This window comes from Panthera onca, chromosome D3 (assembly GCF_046562875.1).
Source record: "Panthera onca isolate mPanOnc1 chromosome D3, mPanOnc1 haplotype 2, whole genome shotgun sequence".
NCBI lineage: Eukaryota > Metazoa > Chordata > Mammalia > Carnivora > Felidae > Panthera > Panthera onca.
In genome coordinates this window covers 26,036,419-26,058,056 of record NC_138350.1, presented here as the reverse complement: position 1 = coordinate 26,058,056, position 21,638 = coordinate 26,036,419, and the positions used below count along the sequence as shown (strand labels likewise).

General features: G+C 49.8%; 1 protein-coding gene across 12 annotated transcripts in view; it reads left to right on the top strand.

Annotated features, from left to right (window-relative positions):
* SGSM1 (small G protein signaling modulator 1) overlaps positions 1–21,638 on the top strand; it is a 496,957-nt gene that overhangs the window by 451,485 nt on the left and 23,834 nt on the right. For 10 of the 12 annotated variants that reach the window (XR_014135861.1, XM_081790748.1, XM_081790745.1 and 7 more), the window contains 9 exons: positions 434–598; positions 2,491–2,629; positions 4,833–4,897; positions 7,121–7,266; positions 10,440–10,568; positions 15,323–15,505; positions 16,882–16,950; positions 18,472–19,062; positions 21,025–21,149. Coding sequence is in view for 11 of the 12 variants with exons in the window: in XM_081790748.1 (XP_081646874.1) it covers positions 434–598; positions 2,491–2,629; positions 4,833–4,897; positions 7,121–7,266; positions 10,440–10,568; positions 15,323–15,505; positions 16,882–16,950; positions 18,472–19,062; positions 21,025–21,149 (1,612 nt within the window). In the remaining variant the exon portion in view is untranslated. The remainder of the gene's footprint in view (positions 1–433; positions 599–2,490; positions 2,630–4,832; positions 4,898–7,120; positions 7,267–10,439; positions 10,569–15,322; positions 15,506–16,881; positions 16,951–18,471; positions 19,063–21,024; positions 21,150–21,638) is intronic. The other 2 variants (XM_081790750.1, XM_081790751.1) reach the window with 2 other exon arrangements.

Below are 21,638 nucleotides of genomic sequence, written 5' to 3'. Positions count from 1 at the left end.
TGTTAGCTGGACGGTCTTGGCCATGCTGCTCCCATGCTCCGTGCCTCAGTTCCCGAATCTGCAAAAGGGGATAGTGGTAGTACTTGCACTCAGTAGGTGATAGCTGTTGTTGGCGGAAAGAGAGGGGGACCTCAGTCAGAAAGGAATGTTACGCCAGTTACCATCCGCTGGGGCTGGGGCTCATTCTGAACCTCAGTTTCCCCTTCTGCAGAATGGGAGAAGAGAGGCCTCCCTCACGGGGCGATTGAGGACGATAGGGCAATCCTGTGCCCGCACAGCAGCCAGCACATAGTAGGCACTTTATAAACACGGAGCCGTGTGGAGCAGGGCAGGGGAGAGGTTCAGCCCTGAGGAATTGGCTCTTCGCCTGTGTCAGTGTTCTGCCCGCCGCGGACATTCCGTTTCACTGGTGCTTTCTGTTTTGTGTCTCAAGTTGCTCCCGACCGCTTGGGCAGCACTCCCCCGGTCTCTGTGAGCCCTGCCTGGACGGTGTTTCCTGCTGGCCGGTCGGTGCTAGTGGTGGCCAGGGGCAGTCAGTGGGCACGAGCCAGATGGGACGCCACCTTCCCCGTGCCGGGTCCGAAGCAGCAGCCCCCCAGTAACGTGTGGGCTACTCCCACCCTGGGGCTGGGTGCCGGCCACCTCTGCCATGTTGTCATTTGAGTCTTGGTCCCAACGAGGGAAGCAGGAGACAGACCGATGCCCTCACGCTGTCCAGCCTCCCCGGTGCGGGATGTCAGGGGTTCCGTGGTGAAGGGATCCATTGGCGATGCCTGTGGAGTGCGAGGGGCTGGGGTGCAGGCAGCCTTGCCACAGCTTGCTGAAATCGATCAGGGAAGCAGAGAACTGGGGATACTTTTCTAGAACATTTTACAGGGGCTCACTATGCTTTCTTGGCCAGCTCATCTGTGAGTCACCTTGGGGAAGAGCTTTCTATGTGACATTGTGAAGACAGCTGTCTACACTGTCAGTGGGTAGGGCTGGGCCCTGTCGGCTACTGAGCGCTGATGACAAGTAGCATGGGCTCGGCAACCATTCCCCTCCCCCCGACCTTGCAGCCAAAGGGAAGAGGCCAGGGATTACCGGTCATCCTTGAGGAGGCGTGGCTGGTGGGGTCGATGTGAACCCTTCTTAATCTCCTAGGCAAACTAGGGCCCACAGGCCGGAGCCAGCCTCATTCTGTGCAGCCCATGAGCCAAGAATGGCTTCCACATATTTTTATTAATCGATAAAAATCAAAAGAGTAATATTTGTGACATGTGAAAATGATCTGAAATTCAGGTTTCAACGTCCATAAATAAAGTTTTGTTGGAACACACCCGGGCTCATGTCTCTGCATCTTGAGCATGGCTATTTTTGCATTCTGAAGGCAGAGTTGAGTGGCTGTGATCGCAGCCAAATGGTTCATAAGCCCTAAAATGTTGACTGCCTGGTCCTTGACGGAAAATGTTTACCGAGCCCTGTCCTTGAGAAAATAAAATTTTTGCACCTGTCTGGAGCTGTCACGAAGCCAGGAAATTAACGACAGAAATTGTAACGCATGTGTCACTGTCGTGTTGGTCCTGCAGCCCCGCAGATGCCACGGTTTCCATGGAGCTGGGAAAGAAGGCAGTGAGGGAAAATCTAAGTGCTGTATCCTGGGAGCACTTGATCAGGACACCCCAGTATCCAAGCGTTAGGAGATCAGTTGTGCTCTCTTGGTTCTCGAATGTGGCTGCTGTTATCAAAATTGTTTTTGATATACAGACTTAAGGGCTCTCTCTCTAGCAGGTTTTAAATCAGTAGATCGGGGTGGGACACTGGCATGTGGCTTTTCAGCAAGCGTGATGCTGGGTGGCGGTCGCCAGCCTGCTTGAGACCCGTTGATGGAACAGCTGTATGGCTCAGGCTGATGGACAGTGCAGACAACCTCATCAGCGGGGCCTCCGCTGGGTCCCTTGCCCTTGGGTGCCCTGCCTCATCTGTTGAGTTAGGCTCCCTTCTGCCTCCCTGCTAGAGATTCTCTCTCCCAGAGAGTCTACCCCGGGGGACTCAGGATCATCAGCCTTGCCCAGAAACCCCCAGCAGGCCCCTCTTCCTTCCTGTCAGTCTCCTATAAGGACAGCTGAATGACAACATGGTGAGGCTTGGCCTCCTGCTGTGGCACTGGGTCTATTTTCTTGGCTCTTGGCGTGTGCTCTCTCTCTCTCTGTCTCTCTTTCTGTCCTCACTCTCCCCCCCCACCCCACCTTCTTCCTTTTTCTTCCTTTCTTTACTTCCCATCTGGTAAGGGCCCCATATCTTGCTGGTGGCTTTCATTGGATCAGGTGGGCTCAAAGGCCATTATCTGGGTCAGATAATGATTGGGGTTGCTGTTTCTGGCTGTCACATTCAGAGTCTTTCCCTATCCCTGTGCTGGCCTAGGGGCGAGCTGCTTGCTTCGGGGTAAGGTTTCCGTGACCCACATAGATTTAACTGGGGCTCTTGCCCCATCCCTTCTATCCACCACAGCCCCCCAGGACCTGATGGATGTCTCCGTGAGCAACCTACCACCCTTATGGCAACCCAGCCCCCGGAAATCCTCCTGCTCATCCTGTTCACAGAGTGGCTCCGCCGATGGTGGCTCAACCAATGGCTGCAACCATGAGAGGTATGAGGGGCTTACGCCATGGGTCGAGGGAATGGAAACATTTGCAGAAGATTTGTAGGCACCTGTTTGTTGCCCAGCACTGAATTCAGAGGAGGGATGTAGGCTACGGAATCACTCAGGTCTGGGTCAAAGGCTAGCCTTGTGAAGTCCTAGCTAGCGGAGCTTCCTTACATGTATCGGTCAGGATAAACAAGGTTATGTTGCAGTAACAAACAGTCCTGCTATCTCAGTGGCTTCTTACAGCAAAGACTTATTTATCATGCATACTATGTGTCTGTCCTGGGTCAGCTCGGGGCTCTGCTTGCTGCCCATTAAAGGGCCCGGTGACACCAAATATTACTTAATGCCAAGCACACATGCCTCAGTTTGTTCCTCCACAGAATGGGGATACAAATGCCTGGTGTATATAGCTGTCGTAAGACAAATCACACCCTGGTCTAAAGTGGCCAGCATCTGGTACCCAGTACATGGGAATGTTGAGAAAATGACACTTATTTTATTGGATAAAGTTAAATCCCCAGATCATCTCTTTCCTCGCCCATAGAGCTTGTGTGTCTTCAGGGCTACTCAGTGCATTCACGTGACTGGTCTTGCTTCCCACTGACCTTGCCTGGCCTGGCCGGGGACAATGGAATCCCTTTTTCCTTGCTGGGCCTCTGTCCCAGTGAGTGGTCTAGTCTGAAGCCATAGGGGCTGGCATGGGAGCTGGCATCAAATCTTTGAAGTCATGTGAGGCCTGCCTTTCAGTGCATGGTCCACGGACCTGCCGCAGCATCGCTGGGCCAGATTCTCAGTCCATGTTGCCAGACCTAGGGAAGCAGAATCTGCATTTAACAAGGTCCTGAGATCACGTGTGTGCTTTTAAGTTTGAGAAGCACTAATATAACAAGAGTCTCACCTGTTTATGTGCATCAGCATCACCAGGGGGAGATAGGGAAGCCTACTGATCCCAAGACAGTTTCCTTTGGGGTCCTGATTGAGGAGGTCTCTGTGGGGCCCAGGAATCCACATTTTGGAGAAATTCCAAGCAATTCCTGGGGTGGTGGTCCGCGGGCCATTGAAAAACGCAGCTCCAGCCTAGTATCCCCTCTCATGGCATCTGTGTGCACACCTGTAGTGATGGGGCACTCACTACCTTTCTCAATAGCCAAGTCCACTGTGGGACGGTCAGTGTGATGCTGTTCTTTGGTAACCTGAGCAAGTCTGCACCCGACCAACCTGAGGGGACAGTGAGGGTGATTTTCGTGTTTAATGCCTCCCTGCGTGTAACTGGAGGACATTAACCATGCCTCCTTCCTGTCTCCCTGGGTTTTGCTGGGTGGCCCCCAGGAGGTCCTGAGAAAAATATGCAACTATTCCTCCATCCTGTTCTCTGCAAGCATGCACAGTACTCCCTTCAGCGGTCCTCGATTTCCCCAACACTGCTGGCCCTTACTCCCCTCTCCTCTTTCAACCAAAACAGCCCCCAAACCCACCCCCAACGCAAGGAGGAGCTCTGAGGCATCACCTCTGCAATCAGCCAGACTCTGAATCGCAGTTTGGCTCAGTTTGGTTCAGCTGGGCCACTTGAGAAGTCAGAACTCTTGGTGCAAGTCACTGAAAAACCACTTCAGACTAGTTCAAATACGAAAGGAAATCACAACAGGATGGAGAAGTCCAGAGGCATGGTGACTTCAGGCATGGTTGGCTCCAGATGCTCAAAACAGAAATCTCTCTGTTTCTTCAACTCTTGCCTCTGGTTGCCTCTGTGGTGGTTTCATTCTCAGGCAGGCCTTTCCTATGGAGTGGCAAAAATGGATCCCAGCAGCCACTGTCCTATATCCCTCTGGCTTAGGAGCTTGAACAGAGAAAAATGGGTCTGTTTGCCTGTAGTTCCAACAAAAGTCTCAGGGCTCATTCTCATTGGCTCAGGTTGGATCACGTGACCACCTCTTATTCAAGGACTGTGATTCCAACCTGAGTCAGGTACTGGGTAGAATCAGCCTCATCCAAACTGCAGTCCAGAGTGTTGGGGAGGCAGTGACCCCAAAGACTAGGGGAAGTGGCAGTGATGCTGTATGGGTAGAAATAATAGTTCCCCCGCCCCCAGTCCCCTTAACTGACTGGTTTTAATCTGCTCCCTACAGGCAAAAAGCTGTGCTTCCCCAGGGAACCTGGGCTCTGTGTGGTCTTTCCTAAGTGTCGTCTTTTCCTCCACCTGCAGGGCTCCCCTGAAGCTCCTCTGTGACAATATGAAGTACCAGATCCTTTCCAGAGCCTTCTATGGATGTGCGTATTGGCCTTACTTGCCATTGTGGTCTCTGGGGGCATTTATCAAATGCCTGTTGTATGTCAGCAGTGTGAAGGGAAGGTGCCTGGCTCTGGCACGTGAACCTCTGCTCCCCTATTTCCCGAATGTGTCTTTTTAGCGTAGTTACATGCACTTCTCTGAGCCTCATCTATAGATTGAGGATAAATTGTGTTTGTAGGTGCTGAGGGGGGACAGCAAACAACGGGGCTTCTCAGTGGCAGGGGTCTGGTTAGTCACCATCGCATCCGCAGTGCCCACCTTAGAGGGCTTGTTTTCAGGATTAAATGAGAAGCATGTATAGAGCCCCTAACACCTAGCAGGACACGTCCTAGGTGCTCAATAAAAGTCGGTTCCCCTCACCTGTGGGCAGAAGAGTCAGGTGGTCTGATCCCTTTTCATGGAGTTAAAAATGAAAATTTAAATACAGGCATTCTGATGGTTTCTGTTTAACAAATGAGGAAACTAAGGCACAGGGAGGCAAGGTAACTTGTCCAAGGTCACACTGCTAATACATGACACAGCCAGAGCTCAAGCCTAACCCACTGACCACAAAGCCTGATTTTTTTTGTTTTTCATTCTGCTGTGATTCTTAGCACATTTTATTTCCCCAGCCTCCCAGCCTAGATGGGGGAGATAAAACACATATTTTCAGGGATTCCAGAAAAGTGTTACTATGTCCTGCATGGCCTGCAGAATAGCAGCTCAGGCCATGTCCCCCCACGCCTGGAGAGGCAGGGAGAACGTGAGCTCTCAGGATCAAGGTTTTTGCCTGTTCTGTTATCACCCATCCCCAGTGCCTGATGCAGGGCCTGGCTGGGAGCCAGGGGAGCGTGGACACATGTTTATGGAACCCAAATGGAAAAGCTTCCTGGAGAAGGGGTCAAGGGTCAAGATGGATCTTGAACAATGTTGTCGCATGCCATGGCTCATCCCTGATGGTGGTTGAGAGCCCAAGTTCTGGCGCTGGGCAGCTGGGGTTCAGATTCCATCTCTGCACTTCCCGGTGATGTGACCTAGGCAGGTGACACGAGCAGTCTGTGCCTCAGTTTCTTCATCTGTAAGATGGAGAAGATAGGAGTACCTGCCTCATACTGTTGTTGTGAGAATTTAATGAGTTGCATTATGGGAGCTCTGGCAGCTCCCTGGCACGTAGTGTATGCGTGTGTCAGTGTTAGCCATCTCCTCCTCCCCTTCCTCCCCCTCCCCCCTGCCCCTCCTTCCCCTCCCCCTCCTCCCCTTCCCCTACCTCCTCCCCTCATTTCTCCCCTCCCTCCCCTCCTCTTCCTTCCTCCCCTCCTCTTCCTTCCTCCTCTCCCTCCCTCCCTTCCTCCTCCTCCTCCTCTCCCTCCTCCTCCTCCCTCCCCTCCCTCTTCTCCTCCTCTTTCTCCTCCCTCTCCTCCCCCTCCTCCTCCCTCTCCTCCCCCTCCTCCTGCCTCTCTTCACCCTCCTCCCCCTCCTTCCCCTCTTTCTAATCCTTCTCCTCCTCCTCCTCCTCCTCCTCCTCCTCCTCATTGCTGGGAGGGGCGAGTCCTCAGGCTCCAGAAAGCCCAGGGTCCTCTCCAGGAGTTGATAGGGGACAGCCAAAGGGAGGGGACATGGTCAGAGCAAACACAAGCTGTCATTGGCTGAGTGCCTCCTGTGTACCAGGCACTGTGCCCTCCAGGTGCCCAGGGTGGAGCGGACGAAGGGTGGCAGGTTGGCAGGCATTCTGTGAGAGTGCGGGGCCGTCTTTGAAAGCAAACCAGGCGCATCTCCCAGGGCCTTCTTTATCTAGCTGCACTGTGAGCAAGAGCTGCCCACCTCTGCCATTCTCTTTCTCTCTTGCTACGGATCGGAGGCACCCAGAGGTCTGGAGAGCATGTGGAGTCCCTGCCTCCTTCCTGCCTGCCCCTTGTCTGCCTCCTGCCCATGGATTAAATGCCTTGGCTTCCGGGCAGAGGCGGTAATGGCACCCTGGCCTGGGCTGAGAAAGGTGACCGACTTCCCTAGGATCACAGAACTATTAAGCAGTCAAGCCAGCAAGTGACTTCACCCCTCCGAGCCTCGCCTCCCTCATCTGGAAGAGAAGGATGATGGGACTTTCTGCGTCATAAGGGTTCACTAGGATTGCAGGGTGGGGCAGCGCTTCGAGATCCATGAGACAAGGCAAGGCAGGCTGGATGGTGAATGATGGCACTTTCCCTCCTTCCTTCCCTCGCCAGGGCTTGCCTACTGCAGACACCTGTCCACTGTGAGGACCCACCTGTCAGCCCTGGTCAATCACATGATCGTGTCTCCAGACTTGCCCTGTGATGCCGGACATGGGCTGACGGCCAGGATCTGGGAGCAGTACCTTCAGGACAGCACAGTAAGGCTTGGCCTGGCTCTGCCTGCAGTGGGGCAGAGCCCTTGGGGGGACCGTCTTGTCATCTGAGCAATGAACCCACCTGCTTGCGGGGATTCAAGGCGGCTGTGACACCTTAGGGGTGGTCTGCATACCCCACCTGAAGGCCCCGCCCTTCTTGAGAGTTCTAAAACCCACTGCCCCCTTCTGCCCATGGGTGTGAGGATCCAGGAGGCTGGAGCGTGCGCGTCCTCTCCTGGAAGGAGTAAAGAATCTGTCACCAAGGATTTATTAAGCATCACACGTATGCACAGTGCTGCACGAGGTGCAGTAAGTCTCTTCCTCAGGAAGGTTGAAACTACTTAGCTACTTAGGAGGATGGTAGCTAAGTCAGAGGAGGCAGCTGGGCTCAGAAAACCGCCCCCCAACGTGCAGAACCCTTCCACTTGGCCTCACGACCTGAGAATCCTCCCGTCAGATATTTCACCTGGAAACGCATCTCTAAGGTTTTCTTACTAGAAGGCAAACATCCCTGCAAGGAAGACGTTTATGTGTGAAAAAAGTTTCACAGTCAAATAGCTTGGGAAGCGAGAGGGGTCAGCTTTTCTGTATCCTGCAGAACTTCCCAGAACCTTGGCTAGGCTGATAGGCTTATGGCTCTCAAGAAACTGGGTGGGGGGGAGGGGGAGGGGGGAGAGCATATGGAACAGTTTCTAAATGTTCCTAAATGAACTGTGAGATCATGACCTGAGCCAAAACCAAGAGTCAGACACTTCACTGACTGAGCCACCCTGGTGCCCCTGTAATTCTTATTTTTTTTAAAAATGAGGTAACAAAAAAAATGAGGTGACATTGAGTTTGTATTTTAAGCAACAGCTTCATTTTATAGCAAAGATGTCTTTCAGATCTCTAGGCGAAATGTTGAACGTTAGAACCTTCGCACTTCGTTGATGAGTAGACCATACTTTATTCAGATCTTCCCCTAATGATAGACAGCTGGGCTCTTTCTCTTTTAATTTTTTTAAAATTTTTTTTAAACGTTTATTCATTCTTGAGAGACAGAGTGTGAGCAAGGGAAGGGCAGAGAGAGAGAGGGAAACACAGAATCTGAAGCACGCTCTGAGCTGTCAGCACAGAGCCCGATGCGGGGCTCAAACCCACGAACCGCGAGATCATGACCTGAGCTAAAGTCGGACGTTTAACTGACTGAGCCACTCAGGCGCCCCTGGGCTCTTTCTCTTCTTAAAAATTATTTCAAATAGGGCTTCAGTCGACATCTTTATAAGCACATATAATTCCGACTAGTGCTTTTATTTCGAGAGTAGATTCCTAGAAATAAAATTGATTGATATGCATTTACAATTTAAATAGATGTGCCAGTGTACTTTCCCAAAAAGTCCTAGTGCTCATAATCCCAGCTGGCCTGGGAGAGTGCACATTTCCTGAGGAATTCAAAAGATTTGTAGACTTCTGGGCTCCACTCCAGCTTTACTGATTTAGCATCCCTGGGAGTGGAGCCCAAGAATTTCGGTTTTTGAAAGTTCCCCAAATGCTTCTAGTGATCTCCCCAGTTTGGGAGGTGCTAGTCTAAGGACAAGTTGGTTGAAAAGATAGATTAGTCAAAAGTGAGTATTTTTTGTCTAACACTTTTGGAACAGTTTCGCAAACTGGCCATGTTTTTACCCTTCTTGGTTGCATTATTGCATTAGGGTGGACTGAGCTGCAGTAACCAATACAGTAACTACTTCAGTTGCTTGACATCATGCGGTGTATTTCTTGCTCACTCTTCAGTCCTCAGTGGGCATTCCTGGTGGGTGGGCATCTGTCCTCCCTCCAGGGGCTCAAGAGTCTTTCATTCTTGTGGCCCCACCATCCTCCCGGGGGCCTCATAGTCATCGCCTCCAGGCAGCGGAGCAGAAATACATAGTCTGAAGGGAATACACCTGCTTCTTCAAAGCTCTGGCCTGGGAATGGCTTCTATCGCATCCTATCACATCCCATTGGCCAGAACCTAGTCACATGGCCACATCCAACTGCAAAGGAGGCTGGGAAATGGAGTCCAGCTGTGGGCCCCAGGACCCGAGCAGGTGGATTTTCAATGAAGCATTTACAGCCTCAGCCACAAATAGTTGTCTGATCTTTAAACTGCTTTGACAAGGCTGTCGGCAGAACGTGAATTAAAATTTCCAACAGAGACAAAAGAGTGGCTGGTTTTGCCATTGTGGTGAGGTACATCTAAGACTAGCATTAAGATGGGAAATCTGTGGGGCACTTGTCTGGCTCGGTTGGTAGAGCATGGGGCTCTTGATCTCAAGGTCGTGAGCTTAAGCCCCATGCTGGGTGTAGAGCCTACTTAAAAATGTGAAATATGCTTGTAATTTTAGAATGTACAGTAAAGAGATGGGAGGAAACTGGACCTTACTGCCCTTCAGAGTGGCTTTTCAAAAAGCAGTCATTGGCGTTTTACACACACACACACACACACACACACACACACACACACACAGATGGGACCTGCTGGTCCCCTCAGTGTGACTAATTATAACTGCAAAGCCTTTGCCTGAATATGACTTTTAAAAAGAGGGCAAACCTATTTGACAATACAGCAAACAGTTGTTAAAGTTATCCTCGTGTGCACAGAAGTTACTAGTGCATGAAGAACCAGCTGGAAATGTTCATTTTGGATTGATTTGCTTTTAAACAGTTTTCTCTGAGCTGAGTCAAGGTTAATAACTTTGAGATGGTATGGCCAAATAAACACAATGCACGAAATTGACTAAAAGCTAAGTACAAATGTTAATTCATTGTATACTGGCCTTTTTTTTTTTTTTTTTTTTGTAAAAATGGGCTCACACTAGACATATTATATTCTCCACCTTGTTTTTTTCCACTTAACAATATACATCGAACATCTTTTTGTTGAAGTTCTCATGGATGCATCTTCCGCCCTTTTTACTCTCTGTTGGTATTCCTGTGTAGGGATGCCCCGTTCCCCACCACCCCCCCGTCGGCAGGCAGTTGGGGGGTTTCCAGGGTTTTGCTTTCTCATATGATGCCATGATGGATATCCCAGAACATACAGCTTTGTTTATTCACACCATGATCTCTAAGGACCAGGTCTGAGAAGTGGGACTGTCAGGTCACAGAGCCCATCTTTCCTGTTGACCAAACCCTTTACTTCCTCCCACCTACCACAGAGTTACGAGGAACAGGAGCTTCTACGCCTCATCTACTATGGAGGCATCCAGCCGGAGATCCGCAAGGCCGTGTGGCCCTTCCTTCTGGGCCACTACCAGTTCGGGATGACAGAAACAGAAAGGAAGGAGGTTGGTTACGCCTGATGGGCAGTGGGGTCTTTGGCAACAAAAGGAGCTGGGTACTGTGGGGATGGAGGTGCTCTGGTTCCACGTTGGACCAAGATGGCACAGGGGAACATGAGGGAGCCAGGAAGCTCCAGGGCAATGCTGCCTGGTAGAAATACAACACAAGCCACAGATGCCATTGTGTAAAATAAACTTGATTTTGAGAGAATTATAGATTCACGTACGGCTATAAGAAATAATACAGAAGGATTTATCTGATTTCTCCCAATGGTAGCATCTTACAGAGCTATAATATCACAACCGGGGCATTGACATTTGTGTGTGTGTGTGTGTGTGTGTGTGTGTGTGTGTGTGTGTAGCTCTCCACATTTTATCACATGAGTAAGTTTGTGTATCACTCTCATGGTCAACAAACTGAACATTTCTGATGCTACCAGGGTCCTCCTGTTGCCCTTTTGTGGCCACAGCCTCTCCGCTCTCACTGCCCGCCTAATAACACCTGACAACATTACCAGAACGTTCTTCATTCCTGTAGTTTTGTCATATCCAGAACATGTATACATGGAATCCTATAGTATATGGTGTATAACGTTTTGGGATGAACTTTTTCACTCAGCACAATCCTCTGGCAATCTATCCTTTTCATGGCCAAGTGTTCTATGGTGTTCCATGGTATGGATGTTTGACGATCCACCTGTTGATGGATAGGTGGGTCGTTCCCGGTTTGAGCTTTACAAATAAAGCTGCTGTGAGCGTTTGTGTTTTCCCTTGAGCATAAGGTGTCATTAAACGTTCAAGATGACAGTTGCTGGGGCACATGGCGTGCTTGTTCAGTTTTGTAAGAGACTGCCAAGCTTCTGCAGTGGCTGCACCATTTTATATTCCCACCAGCAGTATATGAGCGACCCACACCTGCATCCTCACCGAGGTTTGGTCCTGTCACTATTTTTTATGTCGGCCACTCAGGCAAGGGGTAAATGATGCGTCCTTGTGATTTTAGTTTGCATCTCCCAAATGACTGGTGATACTGCACGTCTTTGCATTGTATGCTTATCGCCATCTGTGTATCTTTGATGAAATGTCCATTCGTGTCTTTTTTCTAAGTGAATCGTTTGGGTTTTTACTGTTGCACTTGGGAGCTCTTCATATGTTCTTGATACTTATTCCTTGCTGGGTGAATGGTTTGCAAATATTTTCTCCCCAGTCTGTCTTGTCTTTTCACCCTCTTTTGATTTTAGTAATTTTTTTAAGTTTATTTATGTATTTTTGGGAGAGAGAAAGAGAGAGCAAGCGAGCAAGGGGCAGAGAGAGGGAGAGAGAGAATCCCAAGCAGGCCTCACGCCATCAGCACAGAGCCCAGCATGGGGCTCGAACCCACGAAACGTGAGATCATGCCCTGAGCCGAAGTCATACGCTTAACTGACTGAGCCACCCAGGTGCCCCTTGTCTTTCATCCTCCTAATGGGATCTTGTACAGAACAAATGTTGAAATTTTTGATGAGGTTCAGTTTATCAGTTTTTCCTCATATACATTGTGCTTTTGGTGTCAGGTTGAAGAACTTTATGTTTAGCCCTAGATCCCAGAGATTTTCTCCTATGTTTCTTTTCTCAAAGTTTTATCAAGTTCTGTAGTTGTACATTTTAAATTTAGGTCTGTGATCCGTGTTGAGCTCATCTTTGTATCCAGTGAGTGGTTTAGGTCAAGATTCATTTTTTGGCCTATGATGTCTGGTCGCTCCAGCACGGTTTGGTGGAAAGGCTGGCCTTCCTCTCTTGACTGGCTTTTGCGCCCTTGTCAGCACTCAGGTGGGCATATTAGCGTGGATTCTCCATTCCATTCCGTTCATCTAATACCACCCTGTAATGAGAAATCTTTAGCTGATACCACACTGTCTTGATGACTGGAGCCCGTGTGTTAATTTTAAGCGTTTAGTTAATGTTATGGGACACCTGGGTGGCTCAGTCGGTTGAGGGTCTGACTTTGGCCGGGGTCATGATCTCGCAGTTCGTGGGTTTGAGCCCCGCTTTGAGCCCTGCGTTGGGCTCTTTGCTGACAGCTCAGAGCCTAGAGCCTGCTTCCGATTCTGTCTCCCTCTCTCTGACCCTCCCCTACTTGTGCTCTCTCTCTCAAAAATAAATACACATTAAATAAGTAAATATAAACAAACAAATGTTTAGTTAGTGTTTTAATAGTCCCATTTTAAAAAGTAGAAGGAAACAGATGCCTTGAATTGTTTTTAAACATCATTCCCAGTTCACAAGAAGTTGCAAAAACTGTAATAAAGAGGTCCTGTTGTACCCATTGCTCAGTTTTCCGCAATGGAAACACCTCCTAGAGCAGTAGCACATTATCGAAACCAGGACGTTAGCATCGGCACAATATCACTAGCTACACCACAGACCTCTTTAGGATTTTCGTCACTTCTGCATTGGCTCGCGCACATGCATACACGTGTGTGTGTGGGGAGGGGGGGGGTGGGTGTGGGTGTGTGTGGATGTGGGTGTGTGTGCGTGTGGGTCCACATCACTTCCTTAAGATGAAATTAATTTCAATGATATATTTTATTTAACCCAACGTATCCAGTACGTTACCATTTCATTGTGTAATCAATATAAAAAGTATTGCGACATTCTACTTCTTTTATTCATACTCCGTTTTCAATACCTAGTGGCATTTTATGTTCCTTATCCATTTCCCACCTGTGCTATTATTTACTAAATATTTGTCAGTAAATTGACTCACTGCAAAATGTATGTAACTTATTTAAAAAGGTATTTCATATCCCTGCCATTAATGGAAGACTGACATGACTTGGCATAACAGAAGGAAAGCTATAAAAATAAATAAAATACGACCAAATGATATAACTCAGTTCCAAGTAGATACTGTAGCCTGCCTGAGGCCTGCTCTCTTTGTTAAAAGAGGGGATTATGAAGTGTTATTGGAGGTGTTCAAGGCACGGTAGCACCAGACTGGCCTTCCTCGTAATCCGAAAAGTAGAAGGGGAACTGAAAATGGAAATCACACTGTGATTCCAGATGATAAGACCCTGTGCCAGTGAACTGTCTAAAATCATCTCAGGACCAGCACAAGGCCCTCCCATGCTTCAACCCCTGTCTCATGGGCTCCTGGCAAACAGGAACAGAGTTCCGGGTGCCAGGTCCTGTGCTTGGGACTGGGGACCCAGAGGTGCATTAGATGAGTTCCTTGCCAGTGTAGTGGGGGTTTGTGCAGAGTCAGATGTAGGCAAACCCCAGGGTTGTAAGAGCATACCAGGGCCACCTATGCCATGCAGAAGGCTACCTGCTTGCTTTCCAGGCAAGGGCGGTGAGGAAGGGCCTCTCAGAAGAGGGGCCAGCAAAAGCAAAGCCCTAGAAGTAGAGGACACATGTGTATGATGCAGTGTGTGTGTGTGTGTGTGTGTGTGTGTGTGTGTGTGTGTGTGTGGGTCTGTGAGGGTTTGTGGGGAGAAGGGTGGCAAGTACATGGTGGACGTGGTGGCTGGAACAGGATAGTGAGGTGGGGGCAACAGTGAGAGGTGGGGCCAGGGAGGAAACAAAGAGGAGTCTGCTGAGGGGTAAATGCAAAGGAGGGGCCAGGCTGGGACAAACAGGCAACTGGAAGGAGCCCACTGGGGTCCTCCTGGTTCAGGGTCATGGGAACCTCGCCTAGGAAGGCAGTGGAAATAGGAAGTTATGCTTGGATGAGTCTTCTGGAGGTAGGTCAGTGGGAGGAAGGGCAGGAATTTGGGCAGGGTGGACCCTGAGCCTCTCTCCGGAAGCCCTGGAAAGCTTAAGGATTCCCTGTCCCCCCTAGCCAGGAGGCAGGCTCCCTGCCCTCTCTCTTCCCCTTCCTGCCTCTCCACACCCTTACTCAGATCATCTTGTCCACGCCCATTTGTGCCCAGAGTTCTGGTGCTTTCAGAACCTCAGTTACCCGGGCTGTGTAACAGAAACAACGCAAGTTGCCCTTCTGTCTGCTGAAATTCCACAAGGAAAATGCTTGAAACCTGTAGCCCTTTTCTAAGGCCATTGCTAGAGTCAAGGGAGAGGTCAGTTCTCTTTGTCTTTGTATCCTCTGCACCTGGCCCTGTGTTGGGCACATGGCAGGCACTCGGTAAATGTGTCGGGTGTGTGGATAGATGGATGGCATGAAGCGTCTTGCTCTTCTTGTATCTCATATACCTGGCTTGGTACCCAGCACAGAGTAGGTGCTTCCCAAATTGAAAGGATAAGGGAATGAGTGAATGAAGAAGAAGGGAAGGAAGGTAATAAGAAAGAAACCGTCTTCTCACTTCAGCTGTCTCCAGGGTTTAGTACACTGCTTGGCAGAGGAGAAGCTCAGCAAGTATTTGAATGTGTATAGGAAGGGAGGGAGGAAAGAAGGAAGGAAGGTAGGCAGGCAGGAGGAAGGGAAGGAAGGAGAGAAGGGAGGGAGGGAGGGAGGGAGGAAGATAAGAAGGAAGGAAGGGGGAGGGAGGAAGAGGGAAGGAAGGAAAGGAGGGGAGGAAGGTAAGAAAGAAGGAGGGAGGGAGGGAGAAGAGGAAGAGAACATTGAAAGAAGTAGCTTTGCACGTTTGTGTATCCCCAGGGCCTAGCCAGGGCCCTGCACATAGTAGGTGTCCGGTCAATGTCTGTTGGACGTCCGTGAATGATGAATGGGTGTCTCCAGTGCTCAAGGTCCCAGGTCAGAGCTGGCAGTCTCTTCTGGGTTGGGCCGGCTCTCCCCAGGGGTGACCTTGCATCTGCCCTGGCAGGTGGACGAGCAGATTCACGCGTGCTACGCACAGACCATGGCTGAATGGCTGGGCTGCGAGGCCATCGTGCGGCAGAGGGAGCGGGAATCCCATGCGGCTGCCTTGGCTAAATGCTCATCAGGGGCCAGCCTGGACAGCCACCTGCACCGGATGATGCACCGGGACTCCACCATCAGCAATGAGGTGACAGGCGGGACCTATCTGGGAGCATGGGGGGGGGGGGGGGGGGGGGCAATAAAGGCCAGGATCTGCTCCATTTAGCTGTTGTAGGAATGGTGAAGGCTGGGTATCTGGAGCTTTGGATTGAGTCTCACCCCTAGCGCTTGGGTGGAAGGTTACTGTGGAGTTTGATAGACCTGCATTTGAGTCTAGCCTCGCCATTTCCTAGCTCTGGGGCCTCAGGCAAGCACCCTTATTTCTGGGCCTCAGTTTCTTCATCTATAAAAAGGGTGCGACCATTTGGATAGGGGAGGTTTGTGTGCAGCTCAAATGAGGTAGTGCATATGAAGCGCCTAGCACAGTGCTAGGCTCCCGTTTTTTCAGCCAGTGCTCACTGAGTACCTACTACGTGCCAACAACAGTCAGGAATGTCCTGGAATGCCAGGAGCACTCCAGCGACCAGGTCAGACATACCTGCCCTCTCAGAACCTCCAGTTTAGCAGCCCAAAGGAGCAGCCGAGAAGAAAATTAATTCTCTTCCCCAGTGCTTGTATACTCATCCATTGCCAACAATAATACTGCCTAGGATAGCAGGCAACCACCAAAAGTCGGTGACTCCTAACATTAACGCCCTTAGTGTGTACTCCTGAGTCTGGCTCAGCTGAGCAGTTCTGCCCTGAGCGGGGCTGGCTGGGCTCACTCTTGAGCCTGCTGTCCGTGCCTGGTCTGCTAAAAGCCTCGTTCATCTTTGCTGGGTTCTCTCACGTGTCTGAGGCGACCGGGCTCTGCTCCACACGTCCCATCCTCCAGGAGGCTGACCTGGGCACGTTCACATAGTGAACGTAGATCATAAAGAGATGAAGCGGAAATACACAGTACTTGTTAAACCTCTGCTCTGGTGAGGTTGCTAACTAACATCCCAGTGGCCAAAGCAGGGCCCATGGCCAAGCCTAGCATCCGAGTAGGTGGGAACTAGAAGCTATAGAACAAAAGCATGTATACAGAGAGGGGAATAAAAAAACAAACAAAAAAACCAAAAAAATCAGGCCATTAGTACCACGAGCTCTGAGTTGATCTTAAATATTTGTCCAGAGGTCTAGAGGACAGGGCAGTTAAAGGTGGGTTTTTCTGATTGCAAGAGTAGGGGGGAGGGGGGTCCAGTGGCTGCTGTGGCCCCTGAGGAGATGCCAGGGAGCAGAGGGCGCCCCCCTCCCTATTCTTGTGGTACAGATAGGAAGCTGAGGCCCTGACAGGGGACTTGCCCAAGTCAGGAACAGAGATGAGGCCACACTTACAGAATCCCTGCCTGAGCTGAGTGTAGGGCCCCAGAGCCGGGATGCAGCCTCACGCACACTTTCAATCTCTCTGTCTCTGTCTCTCTTGGCCCCTTTTTCTGTCAGTCCTCCCAGAGCTGCAGTTCAGGCCGCCAGCACGTCCGCCTGCAGAGCGACTCCAGCAGCAGCACACAGGTGACCCTCGGGGAGGTGCCCCCCCTTCCCCCCCCTTCAACTTGGAGTAAAGGGATCGGATGTCCATCATCTACAGGTCACTTGTTTTATGCTAGCATTAAAAATGGAGTTTTGGGGGCTCAGTCGGTTGATCGTCCGACTTCGGCCTCAGGTCACGATCTCGCGGTCTGTGAGTTTGAGCCTCGCGTCACGCTCTGTGCTGACAGCTCAGAGCCTGGAGCCTGCTTCAGATTCTGCGTCTCCCTCTGTCTGTCCCTCCCCTCCTCGCTCTCTCTCTCTCTCTCTCTCTCTCTCTCTCTCAAAAATAAACAAACATTAAAAAAATAAAAATTTTTAAATTAAAAAAAGAGGTTTTAGTTACACAGGTAATATGTGAATCTCTTCCTCCTGTAAAAAATTAAAATATTGCAGAGAGAGCTAAATTTGGCTTTGACCCTTCCTAACCCCCACTTGCCCTCCCTAGAAATGTCATCATTTTGCTGTGTATCCTTCCAGACCGTCTGTTTGCCTTTACATACACACAAGTATGTACACAGTATGAAGACAATACATTGCACTGTTTGGTAATTTTTGGAAATTCCTACATAAATTCTATTATACACGTTGTTGCACAGCTTTCCATTTTATTCCATGAAATGTTAACTCATCCCACTCAACATTAAATAAAAAGCAAAGCACAAAAAAACATGCACACTGCGACACCTTTGGCATTAAAACAGGAAATGTTAATATATCTGTTTTCAAAAACAACGGATAAAAAAGCCAGAAATGAAACAGAATTATTACCTACAGGAGGCAGGGGAGGACACAGGGAAAGAAGCCACATTTCCCTGAATATCCCTTGTTTCCTAGTTCCGACTTTGGAGTTAGGCAAATTTTGTATTGACATAATTTAAAACAATTGAACCAAGAAAAAAATTTTTAAACCAGAAACACATGAAATTAACAGATCATATTGGTGACACAAACACAGAGAAGAAATGTTTCATGTGACCTTGGAACATGGTCTTATACTATCTATCCTTGATGGGATATGGCCTGAGGACGTAAAGAACCACAAATAAACCCTTGCCCTTGTCCCAGAGACTTTTCCATAATGTCTCATCTACATCTAACTACTTTGGAAAATTGATCTGTAATAATCAACCACGTGGATATAATATGCTGTTTTTAGCCTGTTTCCTATGTTGTAAATTCATTTCTTACTTGAAAAAGTTATATGCAAAAAAATTTTTGTGATGAAAGGTACACTTCCTGCTACTCCGGCTCCCTAATACTCCTCAATTTCAGTGCTTTCTTCTTTCTGGATTATTCTAGGCATTTCCGTGCAGTGGGTCACTCTTTTATTTCCCACGGCGGGAGCGTACATTACACCTGGTCCGTCCCACTCCTTTCCCCGACTGTATAGTATTCCACGTGCATGTTCCATATTTGAACCGGCCCCCTGCTGATGGATGTTTAGATTGGTGCTGGAAGCAGTGGGCATCCTAATCTCTCCGTGTGTGCATACCTCATCTTCAGGTGTTTGAGTCTGTGGACGAAGTGGAGCAGGTGGAGGCAGAAGGCAGGTTGGAGGAGAGACAGCCCAAGATCCCCAACGGGAACCTGGTGAATGGCACCTGTTCCCCGGACTCCGGCCATCCGTCATCCCACAACTTCTCCTCGGGCCTCTCGGAGCCCTCGGAACCCAGCCTGAGCACGGAGGACAGTGTCATGGACGCCCAGCGGAATGCCCCTCTGGTGCTTCGACCTGGGGACAGCAGCGTGGATGACGGGCAGAGCAGTGAGGCCACCACCTCCCGGGATGAGGCCCCCCGCGAGGACCTGGCCGTGCAGGACAGCCTGGAGAGCGACCTCCTCGCCAACGAGAGCATGGACGAGTTCATGTCCCTCACTGGCAGCATGGATGTGGCCCTGCCCGGAAAGGAGGGGGCCGCGATGGAGGGCTGGGGAGACAGTGAGGTGGGGAAGCACAGCCGTGTGGACAGTGAGGACAACCTCTCAGAGGAGCCCGAGATGGAAAGTCTCTTCCCCGCCCTGGCCTCTCTGGCCGTGGCCACTTCTGCCAACAACGAGGCGTCCCCCGTGTCTTCCAGTGGCGTCACTTACTCTGTAAGTCACCAGGATTCTCCTGCACTTAATTTTCGTACCTAACAGCCGTGGGACGGTGGGTGTGTCCCACGAGCCTCAGTTTCCCAGAATGACCTCTGATCTGTTACATTTTCCCCATCACAGAGGCTGCACTGGAGAAGCCCTTCTGGGCAGACAGTATAGTAGTTAAAGAACACAGGCTTTGCAGTCAAATCGTCCCGGGTTCAGTCCCAGCTGAGGCACCTCACTTTTTCTTTCTGAGTCTCAGTCTTCTATCAGTCGAGTACCTTCCTGCCTGAGCTGTTCTCAGAAGTAGGGAGTCCAGTCCTCTGTGCCTGATGTGCGGTGAGCTTTCCATCAATAGCAGCCTCGATGATGAGCATCTTGGGGTACACTCAGGTCCAACATCTTTTAAGTACTCCAGTTTACTTTGTTGCCAAAAAGTCCAAGCCAAAGGATGTCAACTGAATGGGAGGTTTTTTGAGCCAGGCACTGTGTATATCCATTTTCCTTTGAAGAGCATGTTATTTCTATGTAAGATATACATGCCCATAGTGTAAAGAGTGAAACAGACCAGGCTGAATACAAAACCCAGAAGTGCCCCCCATCTGCCCCCATGTAGCCCTCCCCAGAGGCAATAGCAGTTACTTGTTCTGCCCAAATTACCTGGTGTTTACCCCCGTGTCTCTAAATAACATACTTGTATTGCTACTTCCTGATCTTCTTCCTTTTTCTTTAGTTCCAGACATGAACGTTTCACCCCCACAGCCTCCCCAACACAAGGGACCCCTTCCCAGCCCCATCCATCCGCTAGGGTTACAATAATTTTAGTTCGATGACTATCTGTTGTTCACGCTAGTGTAACGAAACAATGTATATACACCATGCAGTAAACTATTTATTTTTTCTTTCCTGCCAGAAAATTTTGTTTTCCCTGGATGTGTTTTCATTTCCTCATCTCTGTTTTCTTGTCCTGCGTTTGCTACATATGAATCATTAATTCGCTCCCCCCAGCCCCCCAAACTCTGCCAGTTTTCTAAATCTCTTCTAGAACATTCAGAAACCTCAAGGTTTTCTGTTCATTTTGTATGCCTCAAGAATGCTCTCTGAGAGCCTCAGACCTTCCCCAGTCTTCTGCTCCTGGTAAATAGCTGTCGTCTTAGATTTTTTTTTCTCCACCTTCATCTAGAAGTTACTTCTGCTCTTAGGTTATCCACCTGCATAAGATATAAACCTGGTGTGAGGCTGTTAATTATCCAGGGAGGTATATTTTATACTTCATTTGACGCCTATGTTCAAGACAGGTAGTTGTCTTTAAGGCCCTAGATGTAAGTAGCTTTTTCTACCATTCCCTTACTGGGGATGGGGCTCTTGGGGATCCTGCCTTAATGCGTGAAAATCTCTTATTAGATTCCTTACCTTCAGGGAGAAGGATCCCCAAACCATTAAATCCAAGCTTCAGTTTTCCCAGTCTGGAAGCTTTCCTCAAGGCAAAAGCCAGATTTGGTATTTCTTGCCTTTGTGGTGAATTTGTGGCCTTTAATCGTTCCTCATTTTTCTTGCCATATCACTGAACCTTTTCCTCAGATGGGGATCAGGGCAGCAAGCCCGGCATGTGCCAGAACTGGACTCCTGTCCGCTTTCTCTGTCTTCCTGTCCAGTGTCCCGCGGGGGCGGTGGGTGCATCTCCAGCTAGTTCCAACCCTCGTGCACAGTGAGGAGAATTCGTCTTTGCAGCTTAGAGCATTGTTTTGTTTCATAAAAGGGAAAGAAAGAAAAAGGGACTGTCATCGTACAAAGTGAAAAGAGGCTTTCTCGGAAAACCACAAAAATGAAATCAAACGCCCACCTGGTCCGGGGAGAGGATGTTCTTTTCAGTGGCAGCAGGAGGGGGGTAGGAGGCGGGAGACCGTCTGGAGCACGACCTCTCTGTGAGGAGCTGGCGTGTAATTGTTCTCTCCGTCCCCTCCTGGGGGCCTGCAGCCGGAGCTCCTGGACCTGTACACCGTCAACCTGCACCGCATCGAGAAGGACGTGCAGCGCTGTGACCGCAGCTATTGGTACTTCACGCCCCCCAACCTGGAAAAGCTGCGGAACGTCATGTGCAGGTGGCTGGGGGGCAGGGAGGGGCGGTGAGGTGGGGGGTGGGCTGCAGGGGAGCGGGAGGGGGTGGCAGAGGCGGGGGCTGCAGAGAGCCCAGCCAGACCGCAGCCTCTGCCATTGGCACCTTGCCCACCTGACGATGAGGTGACCATCACAGTAATGATAATAATAGAGAGCATCCGTTAAGCACTTACTGTATACCAGGCACCACCCCGAGCCCTTTACTAACGTCATTTCACTTAGTCCTCACAACAAGCCTATGGGGTAAATATTATCCCATTTAACAGGTGAGGAAGTGGAGGCCGAGGGGTACCATACTGCTCGGAGTCGCCCAGCTGGGCAGTGGCTGGACGGGAACCCTTGCCCACATCTCTCGGGCTCTAAAAACATCTGTGCTTTTTTTTCTTTTTCTTTCAGCCAAGATCTGGAGCTTGTTAGTCTCATTACATACTAAATATTTTATTTCTTAAAATATGAAAGTAACTCTAAAATAC